At 38.4% G+C, this 23,171-nt stretch overlaps 1 protein-coding gene across 3 annotated transcripts in view; it reads left to right on the top strand.

Annotated features, from left to right (window-relative positions):
- Positions 1–23,171, top strand: part of TMC1 (transmembrane channel like 1) — a 219,104-nt gene that overhangs the window by 174,849 nt on the left and 21,084 nt on the right. For all 3 annotated transcript variants that reach the window (XM_019650663.1, XM_019650665.1, XM_019650662.1), the window contains 7 exons: positions 791–933; positions 6,245–6,386; positions 6,982–7,176; positions 9,764–9,943; positions 10,068–10,229; positions 15,036–15,164; positions 22,228–22,295. In XM_019650663.1, the coding sequence (XP_019506208.1) occupies positions 791–933; positions 6,245–6,386; positions 6,982–7,176; positions 9,764–9,943; positions 10,068–10,229; positions 15,036–15,164; positions 22,228–22,295 (1,019 nt within the window). The remainder of the gene's footprint in view (positions 1–790; positions 934–6,244; positions 6,387–6,981; positions 7,177–9,763; positions 9,944–10,067; positions 10,230–15,035; positions 15,165–22,227; positions 22,296–23,171) is intronic.

Below are 23,171 nucleotides of genomic sequence, written 5' to 3'. Positions count from 1 at the left end.
TGATTTTAAGTTATTGCCGGAGAGATGAAGTCAGAGAGAAGCTTGGGAAGTAGATATACAGTAATACGGAAACAGTGCTTCAATACTGAGAGTAAAAAACAGAATGAATATGAAGAAGACGCTAAAGGAAAGAGCACCAGAATATGCCAGTGTTCCACTCAGGTGGCTTTGGGAGATGGTGATTCCAACCCAGTAGATAACTTGTAGGAGACAGCATGTAATTACATGCAGAAACATGCTTGTTATGGGAGAATACTCTAATAGTTGCCATGGAGAGAAGGTTGTGTAGATTGGTTCCAATGTCATCTCACGTGTTTTTTGCCTGAAGTAAGACATGGCTTCTGTGGTTCAGGAGAACCAATGTAACTGTGGCTCAGGTAACTGGGAGTGGAAACCTGCCATAACACATGGAGGAAGCATCTTTCAGATCCTCCCCCAACTATTAAACAAGCTCTTGAAATTGTAAATCTAATGACATAATGAATTGTGTTTTGATGTCTCAGTCAATGGGCATTTCATGATAATGGCTCCACAGTCGAGCAAGCCTATATTTGATTAAAAATTTGGTCTATTTAGAAGTTTCTGAATTTCGAGTAAATAAAAAAGCTGCCCATGAATGTGACAGCTGAAACATTCACTCAGTGAAGCACAAAAAATAGGGCTGATGTCAGCGCCAACTCCCAAGTTTGAAAATGAATGTCATTTTGTTATTCCTCTTAAAAGTCGATATTTTTTTTCTTTGAGTTGCTCTTTACAACATCGGCTAAGTGGCTTTCTTGTTGGATTTTAGGGTTTAGCACAATACTCCGTCCTCTTCTATGGCTATTATGACAATCGAAGAACTGTTGGAGCGCTGAATTTCAGATTGCCGCTCTCCTATTTCCTAGTGGGGATCGCGTGCATTGGATACAGCTTTCTGGTTGTCCTTAAAGCGTAAGTTTCATCGGTCTCCTGGGAAGCAAGCAATGATTTCTGGAATCAAATGAGAGAAGGGATATCATTTTTTTTTCTGTTTCATGTGTAGAGGATGCAGTCTGTGAGATAAAATGTTGTTTGAATACTGACACTAATGTTATATCATGACATCCTCCAAACAAAGGGCTGAACACAGGCCTTTGGGTCATCTCACTGGGCTGCACTGATAGTTGCATGCCTATCCTGTGTTTAAGCATATTTTAAAAATGTGCCCTTTTGTACTTCAAAGTGTAAATTAATGTTGCAAACAAGACAGGGAAACAGCTGCTGATCCCTCTTTTCGGGGGGCAAAGAGGTTTGTGACTTACAGAACCCGTGCAATAGGCAGATCTGTTTTCTGTTCATTTTTTTTTAGAAAAGCCAGACTAATCACTCATCCAAAAAATTTCAGCTGCATGAGACAGCAAAAACAAATGGCCCCCAATGAAACCATCATGATCAACTGCATAATCATGGTCTGTCTTGGAAAAAGATTTATTAGAGCATGAGGAATAATTTTATTGGGGAACTGATGCAACAGCAGTTCAGTGTTCCCCCTGACTGACATATATTTCTAATGCTCTCCTTAAAGACACTGCAGAAACCTAGCACAGTCATTTGAGGCTATGAATGATCTATCCTTTAGCCGATTCTCTGAACTAGCCCAGGAGAAGAGTTGAAACGCCTAATGTCTAAACCTTTTGCTTGACTCTGCACAGGGCGAACTGGCCATTTGCTTCGTTTCAGGGAAGGACCGCTGCCTGAGGGTCCAAGTCACCCTGAGCAGGAGCTCTCTGGAACAGTCGGTGACACGCTGTGTGTCTTGTCCCTGTCAAACTTACTAGTTCCACCAAAGAACACTGTCATATCCAGTTTTTAAGCCCTTTCAGGAGTTGAAGAAAGCCTTAATGGAGACCCCACATCTAAAATATCTATCTATCTGTCAAGTGTAATCAGAGATCTATCTGATAAAGGACTACCATATTCCCAAATCTAAGATATTTCTAGTCTTTAACCGTTTTGATTTGGCAAGACTAAAGTCAGGGGTGCCAGTTATATTATAGAGGCATCATGAGTGTTATTTCTGTGTTCATTCCTCAGTCTCCATAGTCACTGGGGGAGCATGTTTTTGTATGTCCAGTTACTCAGCTTCTTTGCAGAGACTGTGTATCCTGGTGGGCTCACAAGCTAGTTTGCATGGATTCAAATCCCAGCTCTACCATGTACTCAAAGGCCTTCGACACATTGCACAAGTGCTCTGTCCTCCAGTTTCCCATCTCTATTAGAGTTGTAGTTATGCCTTGATCTTAGGATGGCCATAAGGACTAAGTGAGTTAATACATACAAAGCACTTAGACTATGTCTGGATGGTGGTAAGTAATTGACAAATGTTAACAATTCCATTAGGATTATAATTCATAGGCTTATTGAAGAATGAATCAAAGCCAGCATGGTAGGAGTTGAGGTTATTTGATAACCTCAGTGGCAGGGCAGTCACATATGGTTATGCAGCTGCACGTTAATGGGTCTGTATCTTTATTACAGTAATTTTCTGACAGATGAATTTAAATTCATAGAGCAGCATTGTACAAAGAAATACAAGATGAACCACACATCTCGTTTAAAATTTTCTAGTAGCCATATTAAACAAATACACAGGTAAAATTAATTTCAAGAATATATTTTATTTAATTCAATATATCAAAAGCATGATTTCTTTTTTTCCTTGTTTTGTTTTAAAGATTTTATTGGAGAATTGGGGAAGGGGAACAGTGTTGGGGAATTATGGGAGGGGAGCAGCCAAGTTGTTGTCCTTCAATCTTAGTTGTGGAGGGTGCAGATAGCTCAGCTCCAAGTCCAGTTGCCATCCAGCCGCCCGGCAGCAGCTCGCAAGTGCTTAGCTCAAGGTGCCGTGTTCAATCTTAGCTGCAGGGGTGTGTAGCCCACCATCCCATGCGGGAGTCGAACTGGAAACCTTGTTGTTAGGAGCATGTGCTCTCACCAGCTGAGCCATCCTCCCCACCTGTTGGCAGCTCACCTTGGGCGCAGCGTCACTGGGCCATGTGGGAATCAAACCAGCGACCCTGTTGCTCAGAGCTCGTGCTCTTAACCCACTGAGTCACTCAGCCAGCCCCAAAGCATTATTTCAACATATAATTAAAATAAAATTGTTATTGATATATGTACCATGTCATATTACTGCTTAATGAACTGCATCTATGAGGTCTGACAATTAAGTTCAAGAACTTGCCCTCATGCACTTACATTGGCAGCACTGTACAAGCAGCTCGGTAAGGTTTCAGAACCTTGGTATATCAGTGTCTCACAGCTGTGTTCGTGTCAATTATGACATTCAACATTGAAAAATACTCTTCTTGCAAGTATGGCCTGGGGACAGTAGTGATCCAGGATGAATGGCAACCATCAATGAAGTGAGACGATATTGTCAAAACCCGCTTATCCTTATGACAAGGAATGAACTAAATAGCAATAGCATCAGAAGCATATGATATGTATTGTACTATGTGAAAGCTTTTTATGCTGTATTTATTTGATAAGGCTCTTTCACAATGCCAAGTTTACTTCTGGAATCACAACTTATGTATACATGCATTCATTAAATAACTATTTATGAGCACTTCCTATGAGCCATCTGGGGAGCCATCTAGAATCTGCGGTTAATGATGAACAAAAAAAAATCCCTGCTTTTGTAGTGCTCAGTTGGGGAAACAGACTATAAACTAAGGAATAACCAGTAGTTATGGCTAGTATACTATAACTATGTATTTTTAGGTTATCCTTTACAGTCAAATTTACGTGCTGCAGTTTCTTCTTTCTCAAGAAGATATTCCATGTTGTTTAGGATAGTCCTTGCTCTCTCTATATTTTTTACTTGTGTATTTGTCTTATCTTGTATGCATCTAGAGAGTTGCTTTCTACCCTCCTCTCAATGCCTTTCCTCTTCCTGACTTGCATTTTAGCAGAGGCTTCATTATAGTGACCCGGTTGTTTTAGGATTTATGAAAGCATTTATTTGATATATTAAAAATGTCCACATGCATCCACAGAATGGCCAAATGACCCCAATGCGTAAATGGAGTTGTAAACTTGTGATCCAAGGCAAGAAAGTCAGCATAAAATCCTAGGCAAAGGCAGAAACACAACAATTGCTTTCTGCAACCTGCCAGCAAAACAAATGATATTATACTTCGTGGTTGCTTCCCAAATACAGTAGTCCAAAACAATTGCTCCCTTAATAAAGAAAAAAAAATTTCATAAGGATGTATGTTGTTCTCCTCTATCGACAAGGGCTAGAGCTGTACATGGAACATTTTATAGCTCCCAGGGCCATCTCTCAGCCAAAACTATGTTGTGAGCACTTTGTCTTCGATATCCTTCCTTTCGCCTATCGATATCCCACTTTCTTTCTTGCCAATTCCCACATGCTATATGTTCCCACTTTTCTTGTCCAGCTTAAGCTCCCTTCTCTAGGAGGCCACCTACAGCTATACAGTTCTGCCCGTGATAAAATTGTATTCCAAACATATCTGTCAAGCTTGAGGTCCAGCCCTATGCTCAGTGACAATGCAAAATGGATGGTGGCATCTTAATCAAATAAATAATTTTCTTCCAAGGTTAAACCACGGAAAATGTTTGATTACCACCCTTTTTGACTTAAGAAAAGGCACTTTATATGGTTCAGCATATCTCATGGTGTCCTAGCTTGGACACCAGAGTAAAGTAGAAACCCAAGCCCTTGACCTACCTCTGTGGTTTCCTGCTGGACAATGCCCAGTACATCACTTTATAATTTTAACCCTCAGCTTCTCCATCTGTAAGAGAGAATAATGTTAACCACTCTGACGTCTTGCTAAGTTTTTGAGAAGGACAAATATAATAACACACAAAAACACCATTTGCAAAGGGTGAACTGATAGACTGATGTAAGGAATAATTATATTTGGTTATTTTTTTTATAACACGTTAGCCCATTTAAAATATATAAACCTCCATAATGGGTGGGGACAGAGGGGGAATTTACATGACCTTGGGGGTACCTGTCAACCTTTGATATCAGCTTTATGTAATTGTGCTCCTTTCTTTTTTGGTTCCGTATCATCATAATATTTAACAAACCAAAACCTTATGGAACCATTTTATAGCATGTATCATATGAAATTTCTATCTTGTTATTTATAGTGATAAGAGGGGGAAAAAAAGGAAGTAGAGTAAGTAGAATATAGACCTTTAACCACTAAAATAAACCTGTAAGTAAACGCATTTTAAACTCTCCAAGCAAAATTTTTTTAAGTCACTAATTACAATATATGTAACCCCTTGGCATTAAGGTTATATAAAAATCCTGATTTTGGGGGGCTGGCTGGGTGGAACAGTTAGTTAAGAGTATGAGCTCTGAGCAACAGGGTCCTGTTTGATTCCCACATGGGCCAGTGAGCTGCGCCCAAGCTGAGCTGTTGCTGAGTTGCCAATAGGCAGGCAGATTGCTCAGCTGGTGAAAGCGCATGTTCTTAACAACAAAGTTGCCGGTTCGACTCCCACATGGGATGGTGCGCTACACACCCACCACCCCCTCAACTAAGATTGAAGGACAGCGACTTGACTTGGAGCTGATGGGTCCTGGAAAAACACAAGGTTCCCCTTCCCCAATTCCTCCAACACTGTTCCCTTCCCCAGTTCCCCAATAAAATCTTATATATAAAAAAAAAGAGTACTGATTTTTGGTCAAGAGTTGTAGAGTATGGAGAAATTTCATGCATTCATGCATTCATGCACTCTTTGGGAGGAGATCCCATAGGGAACTGAAATATATGCAGGAGTATCCTGACCTGACCTGGGTGACTCCATCCCTAAGCTTCAAGGGGTCTGCAGAACTGTTTCAGAGCTTGTCCATATTTTTTTTTCCGGGGGAGGGATCCAATGGTTTTCTTCATATTCCTAAAGACGTCCTCATCTCACAAAAGGTTAAAAACCAACAGTTTAGAAAACAAATAAAAAACATGTATTTTCGTAGATCCTATTTAATTCTTAAAATCATTAATGCTTAGTTGTCTTTTAATCTTGAAGGCCTGGAAAATCCACAATTTAAAAACTTAAAGACATAATTTAAATATAAACTTCTATTTTCTGGCTATCAAAAGCAACTTGTTTGAAAAGATATGTCTTTTAGGTATTGCTCCTCCAATTTACCTATGATTATATTAGCTACCCCCTACCCTCTCCCTTTCTCTTTCGTATTCTGGTTGCTGGATTATACTTCCTGTTTTTACAGGATGACCCAAAATATTGGTGATGATGGTGGTGATGATAACACTTTCAACTTCAGCTGGCAGGTGTTCACCAGCTGGGACTACCTGATTGGCAACCCTGAAACAGCAGACAATAAATTCAATTCTGTCACAATGAACATTAAGGTAAAGGTGCCAACTTCAAGAGCCTTTTCTTTGTATTTCTAAGAATAAAACTGGAGCCCTTCCATATCGTCTATCTAGTGAAGTATCTTGACAATTAAAAGAAAGATCAATTCATCATTTCTGCCTACCAGGATCTTGGCAGGGTTCTGATTATGACTGGAAAATATCTGATGACCCATGGCAGCATTATTTCTTCTCTAAATTTGGTACTAAAATAATGCCATTGGCTTAAAACAGGAGACAGTTATCAGAATTGGATATTTTACATAATAGGACAGTGTTCACTATTTACAGGAATAAATTAGTTCAATATTTAAAATGACTTTAAAGTATTATTTTATGACTTTGAAAAAAAACTGTAGTGGAAGAGAAGTTAGAATGAAGACTGTCCTAGTATTAGATCACTTAGAGTTTGTAAGAATTCTTTTTTCTTTCTGTCACTTGTTCTCACTTGCAATTTTCACTGGTTTGTGGAATCCGAGATTTAGTTTACATTTTCATTCCTCAGATTCCGATGTTTGCAAAATTAATACCTGAGTTGATATTCTTTTGTAGCTCAGATATTTCTCTTTTTCTATGTTTTGATTGGGTACAGGAAGCTATAATGGAAGAAAGAGCGGGCGAAATAGAAGAAAATGTCCACTTGATCAGATTCCTGAGGTTTCTTGCTAACTTCTTCGTGTTTCTGACACTTGCTGCGAGTGGATACCTCATCTTTTGGGCTGTGAAGCGATCCCAGGAATTCGCACAGCAAGACCCTGACACCCTTGGGTGGTGGGAAAAAAATGAAGTTCGTCTCTGCATACTTTTTATGTGCTTAGAACCTGACTTTTGAGATTTTGTGGGTTATGCTTCTATGGTGGAACATTAAATAAGGCCATTCTTTACCTATCCCCTCCATCCTGCCCCGTGAGTTAACCAACCCTGTCCCACATTTTCTACTCTATCCCAGCCTTATTTCCAAATCTGTCTACTGTCTGTCTGTTTTCCATTTTAGGACATCCTGTTAAATTAGAGTTGGAAGAGATATTAGCACACATATATTCCAACCAGTACATTTTATAGATAGGGACAATGAGCCTAAGAAGATTAGGTGATATGTTTGTGGTCGCAGAATCATGGAGAAGCGTGAATTAAAACCTAGGAATCTTGATCTCAAGCTCTACACTCTTTTCATGATCTTGTGTTGCTTTCTCTTTAGACCCTGAACCTATCACTGAAAGATCCAATTGTTGCCTGAATTCTTTGAAGCAGTGATAATAAAGCCCTTGGTTCCTGTGTTTATCTTACAGACAAATTCAGATTGCCTACCCACTATGAGCTAGTCTGGGTTTCTCTCTGTTTTTCACTAGCAGCCTAGCTGCCCATATCAACTTTCTCCTCCCTTGCCTTGTCCCCCCCCCCCCCCCCCCCCAGCAAATGCTGTTCAAATAAGGAAGGCCAGCTCTTTGCCAGGAATTAAATATCATGATTGTGATTTGTCTTCAAAGTATCTGCCTGTTTAGCAGATCAGTGAAGGGAGGTCAGAGGTAGATATTTAGAATCAGGAAGCCATTGATCATGTGTTGTTGCTAAGGCTTGTTGCCTTTAAAACAATGTTCCATTGTACAATATGACATCATTTTGAACTTGGGCATTTTCAAAGTATACTTAGGTTTAGCCTGTGGGAAGTATAGACCTCCCACACTGAAATTTCTGCAGAGCCTTGTAGACCAAAATGATAAAGTCTTCATAAGCATAGAATTTCCTATAAAAATCTTGGACAGAATGGTCTAACTTACTTACAACAAAAGGCTCCAAACAAAAACATTATGGGTATTTCAGAAGTGGTAACACTGGAGATGGAAGACCATACATTTAAGAGACTACATCAACACAGGCATTTCATGAAAACCTGTAAAGCAGAGAGTTGTTAGGTAGAGGGATTTTATTTATTTAAAACAAACAAATCTCAAAGCATTTACTAAGTTTACTGTCAAATTCTTTCTTGTAGTTGTGATAATACTTATAGGCAAAATTATCATGCCACTTTAGTCCATTGTTCATATCGATCAAATTTTTGTATAAATGAACTATAGTAAAGGATGGGTAGTTGATTATAATTATAAGGGTCACTCTGACCCTGAGAACCTTTTTAATACACATTTTAGGAGGCCCCTGAGTCTTAGGGGTCAACAAAGATAGTAATGGGGATTCATGTATAACTTTACAAAGTTGATGAAGCAGAATTTGAATGTACTTTATATACGGTTGCACAGGATCTGCCAAGTTTTTACTTTGGGCTGAAATTATATCATGATTTTATATTATGTTATGCTGATTTTTAGCTCCTGTTGCTTATGCTTATATATAAAAATGGAAAAAATGTTAACAATTATTTTCTAAATATTGTCTGATACTTTAATTGTTCAAAACATGGAGTCCACAGGGAGAATTAGGAAATGTTCAGTGGTGACAGTTTGAACCAGGTATTTTAGAAAGACAGCTGCTAAAGCTACCTGAAATGTTTTTTTTTTTCTTTTTTCATTTAAGAGAGGCTTTTTCCCCATCATAAAAGTAGTACACACTCTGGATTCTTTTCTTTGACTTAATTTAGCCTAATAATATAATCATGAATATCAGTCAGTCAGGAGAGGGCCACACATTTCTTACTGATCCTATTTCGCTGTCTCTGTCTCTCCTCCTCTCCACTGTGCCCTTATCATTCTCTTGCCTTCGGCATTATAAATTAGTTCTTTTTTTTTTTGAAGCTTCTTTTTGCCTTGGCTTCAGTGACTTCAATAACATCATGCTATGTATTCTCCTTGTGTTTTCTTTTTTTATGAATGTCCTCTATTTTCTTTGATAAAACCCATTGCTTTTTCCCCCCTCCCAACAGTTTGATTTTTCCAAAACTCAATATTTAATCCCGAGTCCATCTCAAGGAATTCATTTATTCTAACTGATTAAACCAGCCCATATGCTGATGGTTGCCAAATTAGTATTTCCAGTTTGCACCTTATTCCTCAAGCAGATAAGTTTCCATTTCCTTTGGAAATATTGCTGTGAGTATCAGAATCAGTGACCATGTAGAAAAATACATGTTCTTTGGATACAGAGTAATATCAATTGCATCCTTCATTATCCTAAGAAACACTGTTACTGCTGGTATATGTACATACACAAGTTCATGTACAAGCACATCTTGAGAATGTGAGATGAATATTGTCTTTGATGTTTTGTTAAGATTGAATTTTAAAAATTCATGAGATAATCTTCTTTAGTTAGTCTTATAAAACATCAAAGGAATCTAGCTTGAATCTTGTAAAGTTGTGGAGGAAAGCAATGATAATGTCTGAACACCATTAACCTAGTTCATCCCTTGTGTCTTCTTGTAGATGAACACAGTCATGTCCCTCCTGGGGATGTTCTGTCCAACATTGTTTGAATTATTTGCTGAATTGGAAGACTACCATCCCCTCATTGCTCTGAAATGGCTACTGGGACGCATTTTTGCTCTTCTTTTGGGCAACTTGTATGTATTTATTCTTGCCTTGATGGATGAGATTTACAACAAGGTAAATCTTGTGCCTGGATTGTTCTTGCTATCAGCATGTTATAATTATACATTCCCAGTCTCAAGTTTGCTAGACATGCAATCTGTTTTGTCTTCATTTTTGGTTCCATCACTTCGCTTTCTAGATTGAAGAGGAGAAGCTAGTAAAGGCTAATATTACCCTTTGGGAAGCCAACATGATCAAGGCCTATAATTCATCAGTCACTGGAAATGGCACTGCAGCTCCCTTTTTTGTGCCTCCTGCAGATGTACCCCGAGGACCCTGCTGGGAAACAATGGTGGGACAGGTAACATCACAAACAGAAGTGCATGACAGTTAATGGATTAAAAAAGGGCACAGTGAATATTTCTTCCATAAATGTGGCCTTTTTTTTATTGCTTACTAATAAAAATTAGCTAAGATTTATTGAATGCTTACCATGTGCTAGCTGTGAATTTCATAAATATTATCTCATGCCATCCTCACATCCATTCATTGAGGTAAGTTCTACTCTTATACCCCACCCCTTTCACAGTTGCACATAAAGGAAGAATATTTTCAAATACAGTGAGGTGTTGACTATCTATCTGTGTTGTAATAAAGCACCTGGATTTAGTTAGATACAGACCCAGGAGAATATTTACATGGAACTCTATTTAGTGTCACCTGTTTGCCATAAAAAAAATAGGTTTGGGAGCATACACTGGTAGTAATTTCAGTAATGTCAATTTTGTCAAATGTCTCTTAAGCATTAAAGGAAATACAATCTTAGGTTAGTTGTCATGATAATTGCATAAATGGCCCCAGTTCAAAACTAGTGGTATTTTTATCAGAGAAAAGAAATAATGTTTTATATGGCTTTCTGTCCAATAAGGGAAACCAAACCAAACAAACAAAAAAAAAAACCAAACCAAAACAAAACAAAAAAACAATATAAAATCTACTTTGGGTTCCTTATTTTTTACAGATACAGTTTCTATTTTAAAAAGACTTTAATTTTATGTCATTAGAATTGACACTTCTAATGTGCATTTTATAAACTAATTTTGGACCTGGCTTCATCACTGATTTTTTAAAATATGGCATACTGCTCTGTCAGACAGCAGTTCAGTTTCTGCAGTGATGTGGTCTTTGTGAAATTATTTGAATAATTTTTACTGTATGTTTATTTTTATGTAAGGTAAAAGGAAAATTGAAAATTAGCTTTAGTCTTATAAAGCTAATATAATTTAAACAAATATGGATAGCATTAGAGGTCCTCATTCTCAATCAAATACTCACTGGATTTAAGCCAATCAATCAACTTGATTTCAATTGTGGAAAAAAAAAAGATGGATGATGCACATAATGCTAGAATATAACATTGACGACTGAGTCCAAAAAGTATGGTATAATTAAGGATTTCATTTTACTTTATTTTTTAAGCTTTCAGGGACCTGGTAAATCCCTCTCTTTTCAGTTACATGTTATTCAATACTTAATTTTCAGACTCGCACATTTTATACATGTTTATAGGAACAGGTCATGTATGAAATAATAAATGAAAAGAAATGAAATCAAAGCTGCCTGCACTTAGTAGAGAGGTGCTTGAGATCCACAGTGTGGTAGACAGAATAATAGCCCCATAAAGATGTCCATATCCTAATCCCTGGAACCTGTTAATATGTTACCCTACAGGGTAAAAAGGACTTTGTTGATGTGATTCAATAAAGGGTCTTGGATTAGGGAAATTATCTTGGATTATGTGAATGGACCTTATGAAATAACAAGGAGACAAAAGAGTAAAAGTCAGAAAAACTAGATGTGACAGTGAAACCAGAGGTTGGAGTGATGTGCTTTAAAGATGGAGAAAGGGGGCCATGAACCAAGGAATGCAGGAAGCCTCTGGAAGCTGGAAAAGACAAGGAAACAGGTTTCAACCTGATGCCTGCACCTTGGTTTAAAACTGTGGCCTCCAGAATTGTAAAATAAATTTGTGTTGTTTTAAGCCATTAAGTTTGTGGTAATTTGTTACAGAGCCAATAGGAAATGAATACACAGGAGTACATGGGTTTCTGTGTTTCAAGGCTTCTTGAAGCAAATCCTGGTTATACTGCTTAACATGAGTGTTTTTATTATATCTAAGCTATTCCCTGAATCTTTAGTAGAAGTTGAGAGAAATGAAAAAAAAACAACAACAAAAAAACCCCAACAAGAACAGGAAGTATAGTTTTCACAAATTCAAAGAGTTTGAGATGTTCTCTTCTGTACATCCTACAATGCAGATTTGCATGAGGGCTAAGAAACCTACCCTTTACTAGGCAAACACCTATTAAATAGGATTAATAGGACTGATTGTAAAGAATAAGATTGGGGCTGTTCTTTTCTGGGGGTGAGGCAATGATTAATTATATATGGATGCCAAGGCAATCTAGCAGAATACTTATGTTTCTGATGATGCAGAAGCACCTGTGATATTCCCACACATACTCAATTAAAATAAAGGAAAAGCCACTTATTTAATTATTCTTCTTGGGAGCCCATGGACCATGCTGCTTGTTTAGTCCTTTAAAAACAAACAAACATAAAAACACTTTGTAGTGCTCCTCCTTGCTTCGTTATCTTTCCTTACTGCCACTTGAAGGATTTCCCCTCCTCTTTTACCCTCCTTGCTCTAAAGGAGCGTCCAGCACTTGGGGGAAAGTCTGCAGGGGCCACCAGTAGGGAAGAGGCTGTGGTGCTTAATGGAATGTTGATGAGGAAGGTGGAATCCATGGGGACAAAGAGAACACAGAGGACATAAAAAACCCCTGAGTGCTGGGAAGTTCTGGCCTTTAAGAGATCATTATCTATATCCATGCACCTGAAAACATTTATTTTAGCCACTTAAAGAAAGAGTGACTGTAGAAGAATTAGTCAAGGTGGCTGTGTATTGCGTGTAATATTGTGGATGCACCCCCAAAGACTCATTCTATGAGAGCATTCCAGATGTCCCCTCTTCTCCTTCATGGGTTTCTTCTGCCTTGTTTTTTCTCAAGGATATTCAAAGGGACTCAAAGGTCTCTGAATTTGAACGTAAGATAATTTGGTGGCTCCTTTATCATTCCAGGGAATCTCAAGATATAGTCATTTAGTCTCATCTCCAATGGCATCTGATAGGTAGGCAGGCAGCAGAGCCATTCTTGGGAGACAGCTATTTGAAGCTATATACTTAGGTCTGGATTTTAGGGAAGGAGAGAAAGCAGCCAACAGCTGAAGATAACCATTTATTGAATGCCTCTAATGTGCCAAGCACTATCTCCCTGAATTTTAAATTACCCTCTGAGATAAGTTATATTATTATCCCCATTTTATAGACGAAGAGACTATGACTTAGAAAGGTAAAATAATTTGCTTGAGACCTCAAAAGAAGTCAATGACAGGAGCCTGAATTTAGCCTACCTAGTCTAATTACAGTTTGTGTCCTTGTCCATCGTGCTGAATTGTGCCCCAGAAATATGATTAGCATCAACACATAGTCTTCAAACTCCTGCCATGGAATATCTACGGGCTGAGGCCCTTGCCTATTGCTTTCTCTTTACCTGCTAATGATTCACTTAGGTTTACTGATCAAAGCTATCCAGAAATTTTAACTAAATGTCATGAGTCTGAAGTTGTTAGGCGTGGAGCTCAGGGCTCAGGAAGCCAGTGTGGAGACCATGCTCCCATCCTGACTAGCATGCTGGAATCTGGGATTGGATGATGTCCCCAAGATGGACGGGGCCACTGTTTTGGGGATTCCCTTTCTTATAAAGTGGTGTGTTCCTCCTATGATATGTGACTAATATTTTTACCTTTTAATATAATGTTTAATCCTCTTCTGCTATTTTGTGTGTAAGTGAGGACATTGCTTAGGAAAAAAATAGAATTTCAACCATTGGAATCAGGGTGCTTAGGCAGATGGGAAGGACTTCAAAATCACTCTGAAATTTTCTCTTACCTGAGCAAGTCTTCCTGAACTGTCAGTGAAAACCTAAAAATATCCCTCATATAGCCTACCTCTAATTGATGCTAGTTATTAGAATCTGAACTCAAATTGCCTGGGGAATGAAAAGGAGAATAAGAGTAAGAAGAGAAAAATTATGTCTGGAAACAACTGGGTGAATTTACTATCCCTCAGCCATTCGTTCCATATTTATTGAGTGCATGCTGAGTGCTAGATACTAGAGGTGGAGCCGGTAACAGGAGGAACAGCTCTCTGCCCATGTGAAAATTACAATCTGTTGGGGGGACAAAGCCACTAATTAAATAATTATGCAAAAATTTCAAATTTACAATGGCAACAAAGCACTACAAGAATGAGGTGCATGGAATCTGAGAATTTCTTATAGGGAAGCTTGCCCTTGTCAGCAAGGTGAGAGGAAGACATTCCATTTCTGGAAGTGAACTTCCTTGATCAAATTCCACACACTTTAAAATGTGATGGATCTTCACAGATTTCCCCCTAAACATTGTGCCAGTCTAACTCCCGCATCATTGTATGACCGTGCCTATTTCATCATCTCCACCAATATGGAGAGGCATGGATTTTTAAAAATCACTCTGAGGCAACAACTCGTTGTATTAATTTTTATTGTGTGGAGTTTAAGTATTCTTGAGTGTTTTAATTGACTGTGTATTTCCTCCTGTGCATTTCTTATTTGTGATATTTCCTCGTTTTTGTCCTAATTGGATCAACCATCTATTGTCATACTGATTTGTAAAAGTTTTTAATATGATAGAAAAACTTAATCTGCTATCATATATGCTGCAAGTGCTTATTTGTAAATTTGTCTTTTAAATGTATAAATATTGCTGCTTGTCAGATTAAATTTTAAACTTCTGTATTTTCCCATTTTGGGTTCTTGTGTCATGCCTATAAGTTTCTTAGTACAAAGACTTTTGAGACAGTAATTTTGGAACAGAATATAATTATTTTTAGGTTAATAAAATAGGGGTGAACATTCTTCATTTGCTAGGTGTACCTAACTAGCTTCTTTGCCATTAATTGCAATTTCCATGCTAATCCTATTTAGAAAGATAACACATTTGATGTCAACACTAGAACCATTTGAAGAGAGAAATGTAAATTTTAATGCAAATATTATCTCAACAGGAATTTGTGCGGCTGACTGTTAATGATGTTTTGACCACCTATGCCACAATCCTCATTGGGGATTTTCTCAGAGCATGTTTTGTAAGATTTTGCAATTACTGCTGGTGCTGGGATTTGGAATATGGATATGTAAGTACAATATTCATTTCTCTCTTATCAGATTATTCCTTTGTGTTTCATTGTTTGTATACTGTGCAAGGAAAAGACATCTCAGAATTTAGGGGGTGGGATTGCCTTTTTAAATATCAATATAGTCCCCCCTTACTACAGAGAATACATTCCAAGACCCCCAGTGGATGCCTGACACTGCAATAATACCGAAACCTATATATACTATGTTTTTTTTCCAATACATACATACTTTTTCACTTAAAGGAAGCACGTTACAGCTTCTCTTTGGCATATCTGAATTGCCAGCATCACTACTCTTGTGCTTTGGAGACATTATTAAGTAAAATGAGGGTTACTAGAACATGAACGCTGTGATACCCTGACAGTGGACCTGATAACCAAGATAACTACTAAGTGACTAAGGGGCAAGAAGTGTATATAGTGTGTATACACTGGACAAAGGGATGATTCACATCCCTGGCGGGATGGAGCAGGATAGTGCGAGATTTCATCACACTACTTGGAATGGTGGGCGATTTAAAACTTGTGAATTGTTCATTTCTGGAATTTTCCATTTAGTATTTTTGAGCTATGATCGACTGTGGATAACTGAAATCATGGAAAGTGATACTGTAGATGAGAGAGGACTACTGTAAATGAAGGCTAATGAGGTACAGCTTTAATTCAGAGGGGGTCAGACTTGAAAATCATGGCTGACAATAGTCTCATAAATTACCACAGGATGGCTAAAGCAATGGACCTTAACCTGTCAATTAGAATGGTGAACTCAGTAAATCTTGGACCCATAGTCAGCACTTTCCCCATGAAGCTTGCTGGCATTTCAAGAAGCAAGGCAGGATGGGTAGTATCAACCACACATTCCATTAATTTCTTTGAATGCTGCTAAACAAACTCTGGACACTTATGCCCATCATTATGCAATACATTGGGTGATGAAGGATTCATAAGTATGGTGCTTACTTCATAAAACTCACAGGCTAATCAGAGCTCAGCAGAAACACTGTGGAACTTATGAGAAAGGCCCAGGGTGCTGATAGGGCTCTGGCAAGAGGTGGAGCTGAATTCTGGCAAATTGACTGATGTCCTTTCCCACAACAACAGCACAGATTTTTCTGAGCCCCATCACAGGTTTACCCACTATGTCAACCCCAGGTACCCCCATGAAGTTTGAGGGCGCCAGCAGAGTCATTTTGGGAAATATGACCTAGCGGGTTGGTAGTACTCATTTGCTTAAACTCCTCCAGTGGCTTTGTAAGTACTTAGAAGAAATTTCAAATGCCTGTCTGGGGCCTTCCATACCCTATATGATCTGTTTCTTTTCTTTCCCTCTGAGCTCTTTTCGTACCACTTTTGCTCTTTCTTTGTGAAGTCCACAAACGTTGGGATTCTTTCTTATGCTCAAACACAAGGTGATCATTGCTTTTGTGCTAGCTGTTCCTCCCTCTAGGGTTGCAGATTCCTAAAATTTGTCATGGCTGATTCCTTCTTGTCATTAAGGGCTCAGCTAATATGTCACGTGCTTAGAGCTCTGCTCTGACCGTCCCATCTATGATAGCCTACCAGACACTTGCAGTTTCAACACAGTTTTATTTTCTTCATATGATATATAACTATTTGACATTTCCTTTTTCAAGCATGCTTATTATCTGTCTCCCTCTGTTAGAGTGAAAGCTCTATGAAAACAGAGGCCTTAACCTCTATGCTTAGAACTCTGCTTGTCACATGGCAGGCGTTATGTGTTGACTGGCTGATTCAATACTGAACCTCCACATTCTAGCCCCGTCAAGGCAACACCATCTATTGACAGAATTCTGCTTGCTCCTAGGAAGGTGCCCATGGAGCCATCTCTGGCTTAGTATCCTGGAGCCAATGGTGTTTCTGTCCTCACTACTGAAGGGATATCCTTTACTGCTGATCTCCCTCCTGTCTCATGCCCTCTAGTCTCAGGAAAAAATCCTACATGCAGAACTGTTTGCAAGACTCCAGGCTAGATCCTCTCCCTGGCTATCTGACTTTGAGATCGTATCTTTTATGAGGTCATTTCTATCACCCTCACTGAAAGTGCCTCTCAGATGAGCCTAAGGCAGTTAGGTAATGCTCTTTGGTGAATGACAGTGAGGTAATGCTATACATCCAGGATGTTGTATTGCTTTCCCACCCCTTGCTATGAGGTATTCTGCTGGCTTGGTTTCATATCTATTTTCCTTGCCTGATTCAGCTTGTCCAAAGCAGACATAAAAATTGCCTTTTGTTGTTGTTGTTGTTAGACTATCATTTGGCTTATGCTTGCCTTTTATCCCTTACTTCTTAAGTGCTAGAAAATTCTGCTTCAAATATGAAGTCAATACAACATGACCTGGATGCATAAAAGCTGTAATAACGTGACTAATTTATTATTTATTAAGTGCTGACAGAGCTCTTGAGTTAGTACAAAGTACAGGAAAAACGATAAGTTCCCGTTTTAGGTCATAGGGAAAGAATCTTCTTCCATGTTACCTTTGGAAGCTTCTTCAGACAGACGTTCAACATCAAAACAAGTTTTAAAACATTAAGGTTGGATGATGGATCTTTGATATGGATCCGATTTTCATTGGCCCACCAAATGGACAGCTTACACAGCTGAGTGCCTACTAGGTGCAAAACATTATGAGCAAACCTCTGTGCTGGGTGGTAAGGGGATACAGAGATGCAAAAGACATAAGCCTAAGAGGGGGTTGGAAACTTGGGCCTGCAAGCTAGATTCAGCTTACAGAAAAATTTTTCCTTTATTCTACAAAGCAGTTTGTTTGTTTTTAATGAGCTAATATTTTATATTTTAAGATATTCATTAAAATACAGCTAACATACAATATTATATTTGTTTCAGGGGTACACCATAGTTGTTCAACATTTATATACCTAAAGTAGTGATCACCATGATAAGTTCAGTAACCACCTGACTCTGTACCATGCTCACAATATTATTGACTATATTCCCTAAGCTGTACATTATATCCCCATGACTTATTTGTTTAATACCTGAAATTTTGAACCTCTTATTCCCGTTCAACTTTCCCCCCCTTTATAATTTTTCAATTACAGTTGACATTCAATATTATTTTATATTAATTTCAGCATAGTGGTTAGACATTTAAATAATTTAAGAAGTGATCCCCCTGACTAGTTTAGTACCCACCTGGCACCATACATAGTTATTACAATATTACTGACTATATTCCCGATGCTTTAGGTCCTCATGACTATCTTGTAACTACCAATCTGTACTTCTTTTTTTTTTAAAGATTTTTATTGGGGAATTGGGGGATGGGAACAGCACTGGGGAATTGGGGGAAGGGGAACAGACAAGTTGCTGTCCTTGTGTTCTTCAGTCTAGTTGTGGAGGATGTTGCTTCACTGGCCCAAGTTGGCACCATCATTGTGCTCTTCCCGGGTGAGGCAGATCAGTCGCTGGCATCTGGACAGCCACTCACGGTGGCTACTGGCCGCTCACGCTGGCTGCTGGCTACACACGGTAGTCCATGGCAACCCACTGCATCAGGGGCTGCAGCCTACGCCATCGCCATCGCCGGTGCTGGTGACTCATGGAGGCCCAGCTCCAGGTTGAGCTGTTGTTCAACATCTTAGCTGTAGAGGGCAGTGTCACTGGCCCTCATATGTGGGATCCGAACCGGGGCCCTCTGGCATCCCAAGCCAGCTCTTAACCAACGCTCCACTGGGCTGGCCCACCAATCTGTACTTCTTAATCCCTTCACCTTTGTCACCCTGACCTCTAAACCTCCTCCCACCTGGAAACCATCAAAATGTTCTCTGTATCTGTGAGTTTGTTTCTGTTTTGTTTGTGTATTTTGTTCTTTAGATTTCATGTATAAGCCAAATCACACTGCATCTGTCTTTCTCTGTCTGACACTCCACTTAGCATAATACCCTCCAGATCCATCCATGCCACTGCAGATAGCAAGTACCCATTTCCTTCCCTGGCTGAACAATGTTCCATTGTATATATGTGCCACCTACTTTTTATCCATTCATCCATCAATGGACACCCAGACTGCCTCCACATCTTGGCCATTGTAAACAGTGCTGCAATGAACATATGGATGCACACGTCCCCTCGTAGCGTTTTGGGTTCCTTTGGAAAAATACCCAGAAGTGGGATTACTGGGTCCTTCTTTGTCACTTATTATAGCCTTTGTTTTAAAGTCTATTTTGTCTGGTATAAGTATTACTACCCTAGTTTTGTTTTTGTTTTTGTTTCCATTATCATGAAATATCTTTTTCCATCCCTTTACTTTCAGTCTGTGTGTATGTTTCAATCTGAAGTGAGTCTCTTGTAGGCAGCATATGCAAGAGTTTTGTTTTCTTCTCCAGCCACTCTATGTTTTTGATTGGAGCATTTAATCCATTTACCTTTAAAGTAATTGTTGATACATATGAGTATGTAGTTATTGCCATTTTATTATTCATATTTTTTCCTCTCTCTCTCTCTCTCTCTCTCTCTCTCTCTCAAATAAGTCCCTATAAGATTCCTTATAATGCTGGTGATGAACTCCTTTAGCTTTTTATTTGTCTGGGAAGCTCTTCATCTGTCCTTCGATTCTAAATGATAACTTTGTTATGTAGAATAATCTTGGCTGTAGGTCCTTACCTTTCATCACTTTGAATATTTTGTGCTAGTCCCCTCTGGCCTGCAAAGTTTCTGTTGAGAAGTCAGCTGACAATCATATAAGACCTCCCATGTAAGTAAATAGTTGCCTTTCTCTTGCTTCTTTTAAGATTCTTTCTTTGTTTTTAAGCTTTGGCATTTTAATTATCATGTGTCTTGGTGTAGGCCTCTTTGGATTCATCTTGTTTGGAATTTGCTGTGCTTCCTGGGCTTGTATATTCATTTCCTTGGTCAGGTTAGGAAAGTTTTCTGTCATTACGTCTTCAAATAGGCTCTCAGTTCCTTGCTTCTCTTTTCTCCTTCTGGGACCCCTATTTTCCATAGCTTGGTGGACAAAATCATGACACTCTTCTGAAGAGGCTGAGATTGAGGGTTTGATTCTTGAACTGACACAGGGAAGAGCTGCTCTAAGGCCACAGATGGTGCAGGCCACTCAGCAGAGCATTTATTAACTGTGTTTGTGATCTCATGGGGCTCTAGGAGAGAAGAGATAATCCAGAGCCAAGTGCTCTCTTGGAAGGAGAAAGACACAGCATTAGTATCTCGCGATTAGAAGCAATTCATTTTGGCTCCATAAAGGCCACATTTTTTTTCATTGTTGATTTTAGGACAAAAAATATCAACCAAATCTCTTTTTTTGCATCTTGTGAACATTATGCTTTTAGATAATCCACAAACTGGTAAAACATTGTATATCCGTTAGCAGTATGTTAAGTGAATTCATTTTGAAATCATCCAGGTCATTTTTGTCCTGCTTAATATAACAGGGCTATGTATTATTTTATTACGTATAATTTTATCACTTTATCTTGTTATCTGACCGTTTTTGTTATGCCATTCCTGTTGTTTACTTCACGAATCTGTTAACTAGGCACATTGCAGATATTTTTCAGTTGCCTGGGAGAGTCCTACTGCCTTTTGGGAAAGTGATAAAGTTGATTTCAAAAATTTTTGAGCAAAGCATTCAAATGCTTTTCTTGGAGTTCCAAATCACAGAACTGTTCTAACTTCTTACAAATATGTGTTTGAGTTCTTGAATTTAGGAAGAACAAAGAAACATTAAGGTCACTTTAGTGTGTGTATGAGTGTGTGTGTGTGTGTGTGTGTGTGTGTGTGTGTGTGTGTGTGTGTGTGTGCGCACGCGCATGCGCGCGTGAGTGCGCATGCGCGCATGAGCGTGCATGTGTGTGTTGGGGAGGTAGTTATTATGAGGGTACATATGATCTGAAGTCACACATGCATATGTGAGGACCTAGGGCAGTAACAGGGAACTGCTACTCCCTTGGTCTTTCTTTCATGGGCTCTTTGCTCTCTCAGTACCCCTCTTTTTGCTGTTCTCTTTTTCTGTTGTTAGTGATTAATTCAGTCTCCTGCCTGACTATTCTCTATTTTAAATTAAATAGAAGCCAGTTTTATTGCCTTTGCTAATTAGCACTAATCCCATTAATACAGGTGTTCCTTCTAGGATGCTTAATGTGTCACCAGGAAGCCTTTGGATGGGCCACCTTAGGATAGATACCCACCTCAGTTCCTATTGGTGACCCCTCTGCACAAAAAACAGCCTGGTGCTGCTGCTCTAAGCAGCATGGTATCATCTAGGAGACAAACACTGGATATTGAGTTGCATAACTTCTTAAACTTTGTTGTATTTTTCTGTTTATTTTATTGTAAAAGAAATTCACATTTAAAGAAAAATATTTTACAATAGGCAAAACTGAAGGAAGAAAATAAAAGCCATAATCCATCATCCACATATAACTTTTAATTTTGCTGATTACTTTCAAGTCTTTTCTTTATGCATAATTTCATATTGAGTTGATAAAAATAGTGTATAATTTTATATACTATTTCTTCAACATTAAAACATAATTTTTTTCTTGTGTATGTAAATTTCTTCCAACAGTGATTGTAGTTAGATGCAATATATGTCATAATATAGGTACACTGTATTTACTTAAACAATGTTAGATATTTAGATGCTTTTTCAATGCTTGTTTAAATTATTCAACATTTAAGATTAATTTGTTAAAACAAATTCCTAAAAGTAGACTTACCAGGGTTAAAGAAAATGAGGTTTTTAAAGCTTTTAATACATATCATCAAATTGTTTTTCTAAAAGGTTGCTCCAATTTCTACTTTCAGCAGCAGTGTATGAGAGCCTGTCTCACCACACTTTCACAGCATTGAATGATGACATTTTAAAATGAGACTTTCTATGTTAAGAAGGGAGATTTATTTTATTTATTGCTAATTATCTATTATATTGACTGTTCTGCTATAGTTGCTGCATGAGAGTATTTGAGAGCTTAGCCATATCTATGCAGAACCATGAAACACTGGCCTTTCAATACTCGCTATTTGAGATAATAATCCAGTGAATGTCTGTGTCTCCTCTAGCCTTCCTACACTGAATTTGACATCAGCGGCAACGTCCTCGCTCTGATCTTCAACCAAGGAATGATCTGGTAGGCCAGCTGTTGGATAATTTACCACTTTTAGAAGAGCCTCCAAGCTCATTATTGCATAAAGCACTGTAACCCAGTGTCAGAGGAAACCACAATCTGTGTCTAAGTCAACATTTGCCTTTGCAAAGTGGATGGCTATAAAGAATTTACTTTTCTCTTTTTTGTATCTTCAATCTTGGTCCTCAGAGGTATCTGCCTGTTTTGCAGAGCACTCATTCAGCAAAGGATGGGAGCCTATGTTCTGGTTGGTAGACTATTCGAAGGCTTCTTGTGTTTTATATCCTGTGACACTAGGATCTTATAGTGAAACATTAATGATCATTACATGTTAAGTATGAAATAAATTAGTGTAAGGTCTCCTTGAGAAACTGATTTCATGTAGTAACTATTGAATATGTTTCAAATACAACTTATAGCTACTTAAAAAACATCATATATTACCAAATTTAGTAGTTTATAGAGATGAAACACGTGTTTTAGGCAGGTCAAGTTAAAAATATGATCTTTATTTTGGAACTTGTTTCACAGGGCAATTTGCACATCAGAATTATTTCTTTTCCTGTACAAAGAATTGCCATATCTCTTATGAAATGAAAGAGTTCTTCCCGTAAACCTTGGCAGGTTCAGATGAGTTGATACAGTAGAAACCGTTTTTGAGTTTAAAAATTGAATCACAGCATACAATTTATCTGGAGACCATGTGTCTTGGAAATCTGTCATTCTTTTTTTTAATTTTTTTTATTTTTTTATTGTTAGTTTCAGGTGCACAGAACAATGCAATAGTTACCCTTTTCACCCTCACAAAGTAACACCCCCCTCCCCCATCCACTGCCCTCCCACCCCCGATATCATGCTTATCTATTACAATTCCATTGA

Source organism: Hipposideros armiger, unplaced genomic scaffold (assembly GCF_001890085.2).
Source record: "Hipposideros armiger isolate ML-2016 unplaced genomic scaffold, ASM189008v1 scaffold_144, whole genome shotgun sequence".
Taxonomy (NCBI): Eukaryota; Metazoa; Chordata; class Mammalia; order Chiroptera; family Hipposideridae; genus Hipposideros; species Hipposideros armiger.
This window is presented reverse-complemented; position numbering and strand designations above follow the sequence as displayed.